This window comes from Octopus bimaculoides, chromosome 10 (genome assembly GCF_046866305.1).
Source record: "Octopus bimaculoides isolate indiv1 chromosome 10, ASM4686630v1, whole genome shotgun sequence".
In the NCBI taxonomy this organism is placed as follows: domain Eukaryota; kingdom Metazoa; phylum Mollusca; class Cephalopoda; order Octopoda; family Octopodidae; genus Octopus; species Octopus bimaculoides.
In genome coordinates this window covers 30,608,388-30,624,203 of record NC_142937.1, presented here as the reverse complement: position 1 = coordinate 30,624,203, position 15,816 = coordinate 30,608,388, and the positions used below count along the sequence as shown (strand labels likewise).

Sequence of the window (15,816 nt, the reverse complement as noted above, 5' to 3'; positions counted from 1 at the left end):
CAGGAGGATTTAAAAGAAATACACAAGAAAGTAAACTTCCAAGTAGAGAATTGAAACTATTTTCTTGAAACCAATTTCAATTGCTTAAATCTTTCCTTATTAATTGGAGTTATGTGGTATTTTTTGCATACCCTATTATTAGTGCTGGGCTGTTGACCACAGGGTCATGAGTTCAAATCTTGGTACATATTACTCTTTGTATCCCAGTTTACCTCATAATATTCCTAAATCATTGTTGGATCTTCCAATAATTTTATATATCCACTCTGCAGACTTATCCCTCCAAAGTCTGTATGTTAAAACTGAGGTGGTTGCATGTCTAAGTGTATTATGAAGACTTCTGGAAGTTAAGGAAGAAAAAAATGGTAACAGACTAAGTATATGTAACTGAAGTTTTAATAAATTTAATTCCTATTTCTAAAAGCTGTGTTCCTGACTTTGGTATGTCACTTGTTTTGACTGAAGAATTTTGTTGTTTTAGGTTTGTAATGAACGGCATCGTTTTGATACGTTGATGGAGTACTTTAGAAATTATGAAGAATTTCATATAGACTTCATGGTAAGTAGTTTTCTTATTTTCTTTTGCTCTCTCTCTGCTTTTATCTGTGTACCTATCTGTCTGTGAAGATGGTTAGGAAATTTGGCTCAGGATCGTAAAGTTGTGAGTTCGTTTCCCGGTGGTGTGTTGTGTCCTTGAGCAAGACACTTTATTTCATGTTGCTCCAGTCCACTCAGCTGGCAAATATTGAGTCATACTTGTTATTAAAATGTACCAGCTTTGTCACATTCAGCGTCATGGTGAATCTCCCTGAGAACTACGTTGAGGGCACATGTGTCTGTGGAGTACTCAGCCACTTGCACATTAATTTTACAAGTAGGCTGTTCCATTGATTGGATCAACCGGAACCCTTGTCTTTGTAACCGACTGAGTGCCAGTTTATCTATTTGCCAGCCAGCTATTGGAAGACTTATTAGAGCAGTGGATTGTATGTCTGGTGGTGTTCATTCCAGTTCACCGTACTCTGAGATCAACTTTAACATTCATCTTTTGGGAGGGTCAATAAAGAAAAAACCAGTCAGGTACTAGATCCAGTTCTTCTCTCTCTCCCAAATGTAAAGGTACATCTTTTCATATTGTCACATGCTGATTTGACCTTAGAATTGTGTTACTGGAGTACTCAGCTGTTTTGTGTTATTGTCATGAGTTGAGTAAGAACCAAGATAGGTGTACATTTGAATATTCTTTGCTGTTGAGACTAAGAAAATCCAGCATAGTTATCTTCCCCCAAACTTTTACCCTTTGGAAATATCTGAATATAACCACATCAACCACTGAACTTGCAGAAGGACATGAATACAGCCTCCTTCTCTTAGGACTAAAATGTGGAAAATAGCAAATATAAATAAATAGGGGTAGCTATGTATGACATCTGTTTCTGTCCCTTTAAGCATACTATGACCTTTCATCAACTGGCATAGAGCCACTTCCCTCTCATACTATACCCCATCTCAGTTGAGGGGATCTTGTTTTGCAAGTTGTTGATCTCACTGGTGCTGGTACCATGTATAAATATCCCGTACACTCTGGAAAGTGGTTGGTGTTAGGCAGGGCGTCCAGCCATAGAAACCATGCCAAAATAGACATTGGCATTTGGTGCAGTCTTCTGGCTTGTCAGCTCCTGTTGAACTGTCCATGGAAACTGTTGAACTAACAACCTTAATATTCTGAGAAATATTAGCTTATAATTAAATTATCAAATATTTGCTAAAATGTATTTATTTCTATTGGATATAGAATATCCTGTATGACATTCTGATTTAGATTTTTACTCTGTAATTTAGATTTTCACTCTAATTTAAATTTTTACATTTGATTTTAATATCTAAACTTTTGATTTTTCTCTTTTAGGTTGCTTGTATGCAGTTTGTGAATATAGTCGTACATTCTGTCGACAACATGAACTTCAGGGTCCATTTACAGCATGAGTTCACTCAAATAGGAATGGATGACTATTTAGAGGTAACACCATTTATCTTATTCTTTTACACTTGTTTACTGTGTAGTTGTCGCAGCATGGTGCTTACTGTGGTGGATGGTATTTGTTGAAGATGTTTATGGTTAGCCAGACTGGGTCATTGACACTCTGTCTACTGCTATTGCCTGGGTACAAATAGTTAACCTTTTAGCTATTAGGTTAACATTTTATCTACTCAACCAACTGTGACATTCAGTTCCTCAAAGTTAATTGATTAGAATATAATGAAACTTTTTTCCTTTTTCATCTTGCTGGGTAAATGGTGACTCCATTGGTGCTGATGCCACATGAAAAGCACCAGTGCTGGTGCTATGTAAAAAGCATTGATGCTGGTGCCATGTAAAAATTACTGGTGATGATGCCACATTAAAAGCACCCAGTACACTCTGCAAAATGGTTGGCATTAGGAAGGGCATCCAGCTGTAGAAACCATGCCAAAAACAGACAGTGGAGCTTAGTGTGGCTCCTGGCATTGCCAGCTCCTGTCAAACTGTCCAACCCATGCCAGCATGGAAAATGGATAATGATGATGATGATGATAATCAGTGTTTCTTAACACCAAGTACAAGAGAGGTAACAAAGGTTTTGCCCTTTCTATTGCAACTCTACAGAATGTGCTAGATGCATTTTCCAATGGCCCCAACATGAGAGAGGTTGAATAAAGGGACCTCTCAACCCTATGCATTCTGTGCTCATTTGCTGACCACTTTACATGGGTGCAGCATGTATTTTGTGGTATCAGTACTAGAATCCTATTACAGACACAACATATGGTTACTTTATACAGTAGAAATGTCTAAACCCTGTCCAATATTTCCCCAAGTTCATGTGCTAAGTACAAGTGGAATTTTGTTTATTTGCAGAGATTAAAAAACACAGAAAGTGATCGGTTGGCTGTGCAGGTTCACGCCTACTTGGACAATATGATTGATGTAGCTCAACTGCTGGAGGATTCAGAAACGAAAACAGATGCTTTGGAGAAAGTAGCTGAACTTGAAGAAGAGTTGTCTCATGTAAGTAACCGTTTCTTTGTTGATTCAATTTTTAGCTGATTATTATTCTACCATTTCTAATATGACAAGTATGGGTCATAAAAATTAATTTTGTGTGATAAATGACTCCCCACTTTCCTTATTGTATTTCCACTGAAATACAATAACTTCTTTTCAATTTTTGAAAATAATGAAGAATTTAGCAAAATAACTTTGTCATTATTACGCTGTTGTATAGCACATAGGTTAGCATAAAATTCTGTTGGAAGGTTTTAATTCAGATCATTTTAAAACGGGAAGTTTGTACCATTGAACTAGAGATAGTCTCAGACAGGTTGGTGTTGAAAGGGTCAAGAGAAACAAAAGTGTACTCTGCACCGTTATGACCACTCTTCCTGGCTATCAACCATTTTCAGTAGCTGTTTTTGTTGTCTTCGTTTTGGTCAGTCCAGATCCTTTCACATCATCCAACTATGATGCTGTTTTCTTCTATTTGATATACTTTCACTTGGACTGTCTACATGATAAAACTTCAACTGTACCTTCTGTTATGTCCTTATGGGAACCAACTAATGGAACCTATAACCAAAGTAGTTTAGTTTTCTGGTTATAATCTATGACTGCAGAACAAAATCCTGAATAGTCATTGTTCTGCTTTCACTAATTGGTGCTTTGGGTTAATTGGTCAGTTATTGTTGCTCTCTGTGGAAGTTGGAGTATTCCTTGCTGTCTTCTAAAACAGCTATTGTGCTGTTGCATCTCTTAACTACGATGGCACCTGTTCTGGTTTGTGACTGTCTCAGTTTTAAACTGAGGTGTAAATTCTTGCTTCTCCAGTTCCTCATCAAAGTATTGTGTTTCTGCTCATTGTGACTTAAACTCCTGTTCCTGGACTATCTAAAAGTTGATTCCTTGATTGGAACAATGTACTAATCTCCTATCAGATGGAATCTATCAAAAAGGCTGTGAAAGATCTGAAAAGATCTTTGAGAAGGTGTGTAGAAATAGAACAAAGAAAGAATTCTAAGAATATATTCCAATTAGTAAGGAGTGTAGTAGTGGAATGGTCACCTGTAGAAGACCTTGACATCAAAGACATTGATCTGAGAGAATCCGATTCCATCAAGTGCAAATAAACTCAAAACTGTGTAAAACTTTATTGTCTAAAATAAGAATTATAGGTATTAAACTTTATTGTAAAGTTTCTGAATTATAAGAAGATAAACTGTGCTATAACAAAAGAATTATTTTTTAATATCTTTTTTTTAGATGCATGAAAGATTACAAGAAGTTGAAGAAGAGGCCATGGCCAAAACAGGTGAGAGATGGCATTTTACATAATTATATTTTCAGATCATAAAACACAAAAATTAAAATAAATATATATATTTTTTTAGTTTTTTGTTTCATTAAAAAATTTGCCCCAAAACAGTTTCATTTGTCACATTCTGTTTTATCAAGTCAGTGTTAATTAGATTCTACTCATTAATCTGTCTTCTGTATTCAATCTGTTTATAAATCCAGTATTTTTTGTATGATCTTATACCTGTTACTGTCTCCATATGTAGCTGATCATTCCAATATTCCAATGTTTACTGTATGTATATATAGTTACACAGTGGGTCTATACATTCTATATATTTATATAGTCATTGTGTACATTCTATATAGTTTTATAGTTAGCTTGATCACTCTATATAGTTATATAGTAAGCATGTACAATCTATATATATTTACAATCAGTGTGTACATTCTGTTACATTATATACATTCTCTGTAGTCAATTTTTCTTATCCATGGGCTGTGACTGCTGAGGACATGTGTAGGCTTGAAAGAAATGAAGCTAGTATGCTCCACTGGATATGTAATGTCAGTGTGCGTACACAGGAGTGTAAGTACCCTGAGAGAAAAAAGTTGGACATAAGGAGCATCAGATGTAGTGTGCAAGAGAGATGACTGCACTGGTATGGTCATGTGTTGCATATGGTTGAGGACAGCTGTGTAAAGAAGTGTTACATCCTAGCAGTAAAGGGAACCTGTGGAATAGGTAAACCCAGGAAGACCTGGGATGAGTTGGTGAAGCACAACCTTCGAACGTTGGGCCTCACAGAGGCAATGACAAATGACCAAAACCTTTGGAAATATGCTGTACTTGAGAAGACCTGGCTAACCAGGGAAGAAGGTAGCCATGGCTGATGCCAGTGTCGCATAACCGGCCTGTTTAAAAGTACCCTTCAGTCATTGGGCAATGTGATATGCTTGAGAAGACCTGTTGAGTCAAGTGAAATCATTGTTGTGACTGATGTCAGTGTTGCCTGACTGGCACCTGTGCTGGTGGCACGTAAAAAGCACCCACTACACTCTCAGAGTGGTTGGCATTAGGAAGGGCATCCAACTGTAGAAACATTTCCAGATCAGATTGGAGCCTGGTGCAGCCTTCTGGTTTGCCAGTCCTCAGTCAGATTGTCCAACCCATGCCAGCATGGAAAGCAGACATTAAACGATGATGATACAATCATGTAGTCAATGTTGACAACTAGTCTATATATATATACAGTAATACAATCAGTGTTTATCCATCTCTCTCTCTCACACATAGTCATGAATTGATATCTAGTGAGTGGTGTTTACATGTTACTCAAAACTATTTTCCATCAATTTTTTTTCCAGTTGAGTTGGAGAAGCAGTTATCTGAAGCAAATGAAGACTTGCAAGAAATCAGGGTGAGTTTTCCCAAATGTTAAACGTTACAACTACCCACTCCCCACCACCAGCCTCTCATTTCATTCTTTAAGAAGTGTGGATCTATTCGAGTGAGATTTCTATCTATCTAACAGGCATCCACTCTATTATTTCTGCCAATTTCATAGAGCTTTGGGCCACTGCAATGGTGCCTCATGATTGCAAAGTAGACTTTTTAACCAGTCGACCATGTCTATATTTGCGTCTGTTTATACACACATCAATATCATTATTCTTTTATTAACCTTAGAAGCAAGTGAAGACAGATGGAGAAATTGTAGCTCAATTGGATGTCTGAAATTTGGTTTGGATCTCCTGAGCCTGGTCCACATTTCATTTTAAAGTTGACAGTCAAAAAAAAAAAAAAAAAAAGGAGGGGCTGGATTGTGTACAAGTGCCACATTTCATCACTCCCTGTTGTAGGTGTTGTATAATAATGATGATTGGCAAATATTTCCATGTTGTACCAAATAATATATCATAATAGCAATTATTATGTATTTCTGAGTCATTTTTCTTCTCATATCAAATTGACAGAGTAGGGTTGACTTTATTCTCTGGGCAATGATAAATGTTCATAAATTTTATGCTTTGTGAATCTACTCAGTCAAAAGGGAACTAATTCTGTCTCTTCTGTGTGTGTGTCTATCTCTCTTTCATCTATCTATCTCTATATATATACACACACACACACACACACACACACACACACACACGTGTGTGTGTGTATAGTTGAAGAGTGGAATATATGATATTACATTTAATTCTTTAGCTCTGTGCATTTTAACACTACAAGGAATATACATTTCATGAATATGATTGTTATGAATATAAATGAATTTGTAATATTACAACATATTAATGTTAACTGTGTGCATATCCTCAGTCAAAGGTTTGACTGAGGAACCAGCTTGGATTTATTAATCCTGTCTTATCTGCTGTGTGTGTGTGTGTGTGTGTGTGCATATACTTGGATGTACAAACAGAAGAATGTGTTGATTTTTATAGAAGCCTTCATTCATTAATTTAAAGCTTCATTCCTCACCAATCTGAGTTTCCTACTGTTTGAAGAACACTCAAACAATAGAAAGCTTGAACTAGGAATGGAGTGTAAACACAGACCCCCCCCCCCCCCTCGGTTCAGTATGTATAGTACATAATGCTTTCTCTATTTCAGGAACTTGCTCGAATCCAAGAACATGAAATGAATACCTTACGAAAAGTAGTGAATGAAAAAGATGAGGAATCAAGGAAACGGCAAAGTCTTTTGGATGCTAAACTTCAAGAACTAGAACTGATTAAACAAAATCTCGAAGGTTTGTTTCCAAAGAGCAGTTTTTGTGTGATTCTATTTATTATTGGTTTTATTCCACAGACATGCACTACAATTATACAATAATGATAGAAAAATAGACCTTCTTTCTTGCCATAACTTTATTTTTCTCAGATATATCAATATAAGATGTAAATTGATAAATATTAAACTTAAACAAAAACATTTGTTTAGCTTTCTTTCCATTTAATGTCCCCCTTCCCCCACCGCAAAAAAAAAAAGTTTGTCATGTAGGCTTGACATAAAACTCTTTAGGTTCCACCAATTATTGCAAGTTGACACCTAATGCTCAGAATTGATCCCTTCTTATTAGTCTTGGTTTAACCCTTCAGCATTTAAACCAACTAAAAATGTACATCATCAGAATCTGAAAGCTATCAGATAATGCATGACTAATTCCAAACAATGTCAATAAGGAAACATTACAATTGACTGAGGAATCTGAATGCTAAAGCATTAGGCTGAAAGTAGCTACAATTCTTCTTTGGTACCACACAATGTAAATCCAATAAATTGGTTGGTTATTTCATCTCTGCTGTTTTTCAAATTAGACTGTATTTTGATTAAGGGAGATTTGTGAAAGAATTCTGTTTGGTCATTTTGCAAAAAACTCTCTAGAATGCTTACTTTCCACACAATGACTAATTGTGTGGAATGTTATCAATCTCTGAACAGCTGCCATCACATTGGTTCAATACCAATATTGTGACAGAACTGCTTGTTCTGTGGTTGTGGAAAATGGAAAGACCATTTAAATAGTGCTGTCTCCTACCACAATCTAATAAAGTAGGAAAGATGGTGTACTTTATATAACAGGCCTTTCTTTTAAATGTTCCAAAGAGGATAGTTCTATTTTAAATTATTAAGTTTTAATTAAATATGATTTTTAGTCTTTATCTCACAAATATTTTTTAACGCAATAACTACCGCTGTATTATTGTCATTCCATTATAAATGGTTTTCTGAAGTGTATTCAACTACAGCCTTAGGATGACCAATTCCTTTTCAGTGGAGTTGGTAGATGGAAACTGAGTTTGAATGAATGTTGTGTTCTGCTTATCCCCCATTAAAACCATTTGAGTAAACTGTCTTTGTTTACATTCTGCAGTAAACAAAACCTCCTGCAGTTTTTGTTGATTTGTCTCTTCTTTCAATGTGTGGTGATCCATGGGGAGAAAATACCTTACTTGGAAACAGGTAAGAGTTGGCAACAGGGAATGCAACTGACTCAGTGTAACTCCTGCCAGAATGGTAAAACAGGCATAAAATTGATGATGATCATCACTTTTAGTTTTAGATAAGACTTAATGCCTGCTACGGGCAATATTTTTTGAGCTTTCAGTATCTTCTTTTTGATTCCCTGCAACTTGATTTTATGGTTGAATGGCTGGTACTAAAACTTTCTCTCAACCTTCTTATCCATCCATCCATGTGCATATGTTAAACATGTATATATATATATATATATATATATATATATATATATATATAAATACCCACCTTCCTTTATATGTGTATATAACTCTTGGAAGCATTGATAAATTAATGTTAAAATGCTAATGAAATTTGTTGTAATATTTTATAGAAACTATACAAAGTGAAGAGAATGTTTGTAGCCATTTCTGCTAATATTTAAATGTTCTTTTATTCATTTCTTACCCAGATTGTCATCTCATTATTATTATTTCTGCAATGGCTGGTGATTAAAGGGACCAGACAACTGTTTGCTGTTTCTAGTGCAGACATTGTATTGTGTCCTTAGGCAAGATCTTTAACACCTGTTGCTTTGATGCCCCTCATTCTCCTCTCATCTTGTAAGAACTGTTAACTGAAGGTTATTGTCATAAATCTCTGATCTCTTCTTGTCTGCTGCCTTATGTTGCAGGATCATACAATATTCATGGCTCTCCAAGCCATATAAAGCGTGTCCTTTCGGCTGACTGGGCTCAGGCCCGGGAACTTCAACATAGTAATCCTATATGTACTTGCAAATATAGCTGTGGTGGTAGGTGCTATTGGAATGACACCCTTCATCAAAGCTTTTCTTTCTCCCTCTCATGTTTTATCTCATCCTTAGTGTGTTGAATTGTTTCATTGTTTTTAGTAGTTGTTGATCCTCCCCATAGTAACTCTAGAGTCCCTTCTGATCCTTAGAGTTTCCTTCTACCCTCCTAGATTGGTTTTGTGGGTTTGAGCCTGATTGGTAAATATAGACATCTAAACAAAGAACAAGATACAGGAATACAGAATTACTAAATTGGTATAAATTATTAATTTAATTAAAAAATGAAAACCCCTCACATTGGTGAATAGAGAGAAAGAGATTTATTCACAATTTCAGTTAAGACTGAGGTAGTGAATATTTTTTCTTTTTCTCGTTATTCCATTTATATTAACCTTCATTTATTCTAATTGTATTTTATTATTTGATAAATTGGTTTAGACTATAAATATTATAAATAAATTAATTTCTTCTATTGTTGTTGTTGATGGTTAATTGTTCCAAACAACATTGCCTGGAAAGGTGTGATAGAATATTCGGTTGTATGCCAACCAAGTGTGTTGAGATCCATCCTCACCTGAAATCACATTGTTGACAGTTCATCATGCAGTGTTTGACTGCATCAAGTATTCTGTGAAACACTGTCACACACATCCATCTTCGTATCATGTTTTTAGATACCGAAGCAAAAACAAAAAAAAATTGAAGTAATTCAGGGTGTTTTGAGAGCCGGTCCCTTATTCTTTATTTAAACTTTTTTTTCTCTTGTTAAAAGATATTGATTTCTTTTATACGTTAAAAATTGTTGACTTCTTTAAAATTGTATATCTCTTGCTATATATACATTATATTATTTGCCTCAAGATGAAAAGAAAACATATTTAGATTTAACTTTATTTAGTTTATCTGAATAAATCCTTCAATTGCTTTATAATATTTGGAAGTGTGTTTGTGTTTATACATTCACACACACACACACACACACACACACACACGTATGTATAATATAAGTTGTACAGTAATTTACATGTGTACATCATTTGATAAACAGGCATTTAGTCTGACTGTGCAAAAAGACCCTGGGGTTACACCAGGCAGCTCTCTTTCTCTGTGAGAAGGGAGACATCTGAACATATCAACCATTATTGTTTGTACTTTAAGCGTCTTCTTCAGGACTGGTTTTGCTTCATCTCGGCCATTTTCTCAGTGAGGCTAAAGGGACGTCTATTAAATGGATATCCAAGTAAATTTTTTTTGCAACAACTTACAACACACTGTCTCAGAACTTAACTGATGTGTGTCATCTACAGACATATACTAATATGCAAATGAGCAGAAAGCAGTGTTTTTCTCTATTACATTGTCCATAAGTGGCTGCAATCTACTGTCCATGTGTGTGTGTGTGTGTGTGTGTGTGTGTGTGTGTGTGTGTGTGTGTGTGTGTGTGTAGATCAGATGAAGTTAATGTTTCTATTACGCCTGTAAAGACGGACAAAACTAGACAAGTTGTTCTTCAGGTTGTTCTGCTGCTGCTCTAACCACAGAGTTAAATGGTTCCAAAGCAAACTTCTTAGCTACTTAGTCATATGTGTGTGTGTGTGTATATATACATATATATATATATATATATATATATATATACATACACACGTGTGTATGTGTGTTTGTCTCTGCACATCTTCACTTTACCTTTGTATGACACCAGTGATAATTGTTGATGTTTCACAACTCAGTGGTTTGACCTGTGAACACGAGCAAAATAAAGTACCTCACTTAAAAAAGCAAGAGTTGGCATCAAGAAGGACATCTGGCTGTAGAAATATTGCCTTAAGAAATCTTGTCCAACGCCTGCCAACATGGAAAAAGCAGTGTAAAATTTTATAGATATTTAAGATAGATATTTGAGGCAATGTAGTAAATCTTACAATTTCTACTGCAATTTATAGAAATAGTAAGAGAAATGAATACTTTTCTGGTGAAAGTTTCCATTAATAATGTAATAATAATAATAATCTATTTTTGAATCCCATATTATTCCTGATTCTGTTGTTGTAACCAATTAATTATCAACTTAATCTTTGGTTATATTTAACTATAGCCCATGTTAACAAGAACAACACCTTTGCTAATCGACAATTTTCTACAAATGGTAAAACTCCATATCTTACCTTTAGTTTTTCTTTTCAAGTTTGTTCTGAGAGATTTCCTTTTTCATAAGTTCAATGCATGTCGTTGTTTATATTCGATAAACTAACATTGAAAAATTACTTAAAATTGTTGACATTTTTATTTTATAGTTTTACATTTTACCTTTTTTTTTTGTCTTATAATGTTTTCCTAAAACAAAGCTATAATAATATAGTTTCCAATTGCTTTAGTTCAATATCCACCCCTATATTTATATATATTTTTTTGTCTTACTATAATTATAGTTTTCTTTGTGGGTTTCAGAGTTCTTTTTTTTTTTATTTTGATTTTTTTCAATCAAGTCGACTCCGACTTAAGAGTTTGTAGTCCATTTTTTAAAATGTTGACGCATGTTTGGATAGCCTATACTAAACCCATTTCGATGATCTCATCTGTTTCTGAGACATCTCTCCTGGTTTACTAAGGTCGTTTGCTTTAGACCTTCTTTTCAATGGGCTATCATTAATGTTTAGCTGTCCACTACAGCTGCTCATCAAACTAAGCCGTCCCATGCTTCTAATCCAATAGGGGAGCCTTCAGAAGCTGTATTCCAACTGTGGTCTTCCCTTCAAGGTAAGTATCGGTCAAATAAGAGTCATGGTTTAATGAAGTACTTCTGCCTGAGTTTAGTCTTCAATGTTTCCACTCGGAAAAGTCATCTGAATGTTGTACGTGTAAAATATTAAAACTTGTGAGTAGCTGCATATTCTTCTGGTTGAATGCAACAGAAAAAATATGCACGCCCCCCCCACACACTCTTCTATTTAAGTCATAACACAGGGCCATTCTATTAGGATTCTGTGTATGTTCTATATTCTTCATCACACCTCCCTATTCAATATCACCTTTTTGTCAGATGGATTGATGAAAAAAATAAAAACCAAAAAAAAATTCATATCTGAGCACTCTGTCAGTTAGGACGACAACTGTTCCAGCTGATCGAATCAACTGTATATATAGCTGTAACAAAAGCCATAACATTCGATCTGGCTTTTGAAAGGTGTTGGCTGTCTTTTTCTGTCGTGGCCCCTCGATTGGGAGTGAACTAGAGATTATCTTCACTCACCCTCGCACATCTTCATCAACACACAGGCACTGACCTGTACCTGCTGCTTGTGCGCGCGCGCACGCGCACACACACACACACACACACACACACACACACACACACGTGCGCGCACACACGCACGCATGCACTTGTGAAGCTACATACGTTTACATAAATATTTATTAATTAATATAACCTTCCTGGCTTATAAGCTCCATCTTAACAACAGTTAATACCATTCATTTGATCTACCCTTTGGATCTGATTAGAGAGGGTCCAGGCTGTTGGCTGATCCAAGAAGGACCCTAATCATAAATTATCTGTTACAAGGGTTACCTAATCTAAGATAGAGGTAACTGTGAACTTAGAGAAATGGAAAAATACACACACACACGTTGATAGACAGACAGACCTTTCAACAGTTGTACTCCAAGACATACATTTCCTTGTTATACAACAAATGCATATATAAATATTGCATGTGTTAATGTTATATTTGTGTAAGAAGACCTTAATTACAAGTACTTCATTAGATGTGTCTCTATTGACCATTTAGTCTAGACAACCGTCTCGGTGTTGTGACAGAAATTATTGTGAAGCACCACAATTCTTTGATATTCTTTGTAGTAATTTTTCCTGTCTTTTTTTTCTTATTTTATTGTTGTAATTGTCATATCACTTGTGTAAATTGTGTTTTCTGTTTTATTCAGTTTTGTTGTCTGGTTTTTGTCAGTCTTAAAAAGATTTTTTTTTTCATTTATTTAAAAAGTGAATCTGTAAGAAATGAGAGCATATATATATTTAAGGCTTCTGACCCTTCTGGAGTCCCTTCCTTCAGTTCTGGATCCCCCCCCCCCCTGTTTCCTAATGGATAGTTAATTTAAGCTCTGCTTAACATTAATTACTGGAAGATAACTGTGACAGAAATGTAGCCAATCCAATCATTTGGGGGCCACACCCATACTTTGCATCTCGAAACCAGTAAAATACCAGAAAATAGTCAAAAATGGCTAAACATCTTGTTGTATGGGGTATCTGTACACCCCACCCTGTGATTAGCTAAGTGAACTATACAAGTTAGTATAAATGAGCATGCACAGAACAGTCTGGGAAGAGTGTCATATGCGCAGTCATAGTGTAGAGGTCCTAGGAATTATTGAAGAGATATCGTGAAGTGCTTGTTGAAGATACACAGTTCGAAGAGTAATAAGAGAACATCAGGAACATTTGATATTATAACAGTGACGACGAGAAGTCGTACGTCATATCACATCTGTTTTTTTTATTAGTTATTATCAACAGATGTTTGATCTTAGTTATTGTACAGTGGTTAGGAAGTTAAAGTGCAAGATTATTGTAGGTTCATGGGTTCAAATCCTGCTCTAACCATTGGGTTGTACCTCTTATATCAAGTATATTTACTCTGGATTTTTAGTTTGTTTCATTATATTCATAATATCACTGCTGCTGCTACTATTACTACTACTACTACTACTACTACTACTTGTGAACATGAGCATTGCTTCATATAAAAATGAAAGCCATGGACACAGCTATCTTGAGCAAGTATATTTGCTCCACTTCTATGTCTAAGTTGGCTGATTATTAAACAGCCTCTGCAACAGTACATGAGCAAAGTCCATTGACCTGCTCTTGGGAAGAACTGGCCACAAGTAACTCATGGGTGAAGGTGGAGGAGGAGGAAGAAGAGGTGGTGGTGGCAGCAGTGGCGTCCATTCATTGCTGTTCTGTTTAACCCATGTTGACCTGAAAAAATGTAAAACTATGAAAACAAAACAAAAACAAAGCTGGTTTCATTGATTTGGATTGTTGTTGTATGTCCGCAATGAAAACTCAAACCCAGCAGTAGTCAGTAAATCACATTGTACATTCTGGGACACAAACATTAACAGTTCTAAAGTAGGTATTGATTGAAGTTTAAAACCTTTAACTTTGAACTTTGACCTGACATGGCCCTTTTAGGATGTCAAATATTAAAGAATTATTTCCATGGCTGAGAATTGGTAAGATTCAGTGTATGTTAGCAATTTTAGATCATTGGTAGCTGTTATTTAACACCAGGTCAGTGTCCAGTTAACTTGTGGTCAGAAACTTTCTAGCAGTGGCTATCCTGTCTTTTATTTATGTTTTCAGATTAGTCTATCTTAGGCTATATTAGTCACTGTATCCCCTACTTTTTAAGATGGTAGGGCCTGATTTTGGTAAGTTTTATCTTTCTAGCAAATAAACTATATGGTGACTCTCTTGTTGGCTGAAGATTATTAATGTTCTTTAATCCAGATCAGCTTGGATTAAGTAAAAACTAAGAACAGAGGTATTCCGGTTCTGAATATCTCCTGCTTTTTCAGACCAGGTCATATCTTGACCTTTATTATTTTAAACTAGACAACAAGAGATTTATTAAGGTTGGTCTATGTTTAGATCAGTGGGTCTCAGCCGAGTTTTTTTTTTTACCTGTGCACCCCTTTGATTCCAATTTTTATAATAATATTAGGAATTGTATATAAAAAAAAAAACTGTAAAAATAGTCTGTGTACTCTAGAAGTACAACCAATTTATTTTGCGCCTAAATTTTAACAACAAACCCTTATATGGACTGCTAAGGGTCATGTGGATCTCAGTTGAGAATCCCCAGTGGTTTAGATGGATTTCAAAAGAGAATTTTTGCAACAGAACAAACACTAAGGCATAATGGAGTATTATTAATTATTTTATCACAAGAAAACATATGTTCACATTATGTATCTGTTAGGAACCAACACTAAATTGTTCTTCATGGATCTGGATTTATTTTTGGTTTTGTTTCATGCATGTTCTTGTTTTTCCAAAATCAAGATATTTCATTATTATTATTGTGTTTCATGTATGAATATATTTAAATGTTTGTTTTTTAAATGTCTTATACACACCATATAATGCATGCTTTCCTGTTTTTTTTTTGTTATTTCTTTACCTCCTTTTTTTTGTGTATACTTTCCACGTGTTTTATTACTGTTGCTATGCTGTGTCCCATAAATCATTCAGGTTTCCATATGTACAAAAAAACAAACGTAACAAATATTGTGTTAAATACGAAATGTATTTTTAATAGTTCATAACTACCAAAAAGAATATGGAAATAATGACAAGCAATACTTTAGTATTGTGGAATTCAAATCCTGTCCACTTGACAGGACACACACACACACACATAAATTCCCTTGGTGTATTATAATTAAACTAATAACATACAATGGCTAATTGTCAGCTCATTACAGCTATTTCTTATGTAACTTTTTAATAGTGAAATCAGAACATTGCATCATTATAAAAGACCATAATCATCAGATGAGAAGTAATTTTACAAAGCATAAGAATATCCAAGAATTGCCAGAACTGCCTGACTGGCCCTCGTGCTGGTGGCACGTAAAAGCACCCACTACACTCTTGAAGTGGTTGGCATTAAGAAGGGCATC

The 15,816-nt window shown here is 35.1% G+C and overlaps 1 protein-coding gene across 5 annotated transcripts in view; it reads left to right on the top strand.

Moving 5' to 3' along the window:
• LOC106868205 (formin-like protein) overlaps positions 1–15,816 on the top strand; it is a 175,524-nt gene that overhangs the window by 121,719 nt on the left and 37,989 nt on the right. For 2 of the 5 annotated variants that reach the window (XR_016243369.1, XM_089358487.1), the window contains exons 9-16: positions 482–559; positions 1,910–2,020; positions 2,900–3,049; positions 4,298–4,346; positions 5,699–5,751; positions 6,948–7,086; positions 11,204–11,254; positions 11,821–11,865. Coding sequence is in view for 4 of the 5 variants with exons in the window: in XM_089358487.1 (XP_089214613.1) it covers positions 482–559; positions 1,910–2,020; positions 2,900–3,049; positions 4,298–4,346; positions 5,699–5,751; positions 6,948–7,086; positions 11,204–11,254; positions 11,821–11,865 (676 nt within the window). In the remaining variant the exon portion in view is untranslated. The remainder of the gene's footprint in view (positions 1–481; positions 560–1,909; positions 2,021–2,899; positions 3,050–4,297; positions 4,347–5,698; positions 5,752–6,947; positions 7,087–11,203; positions 11,255–11,820; positions 11,866–15,816) is intronic. The other 3 variants (XM_089358488.1, XM_089358489.1, XM_089358491.1) reach the window with 3 other exon arrangements.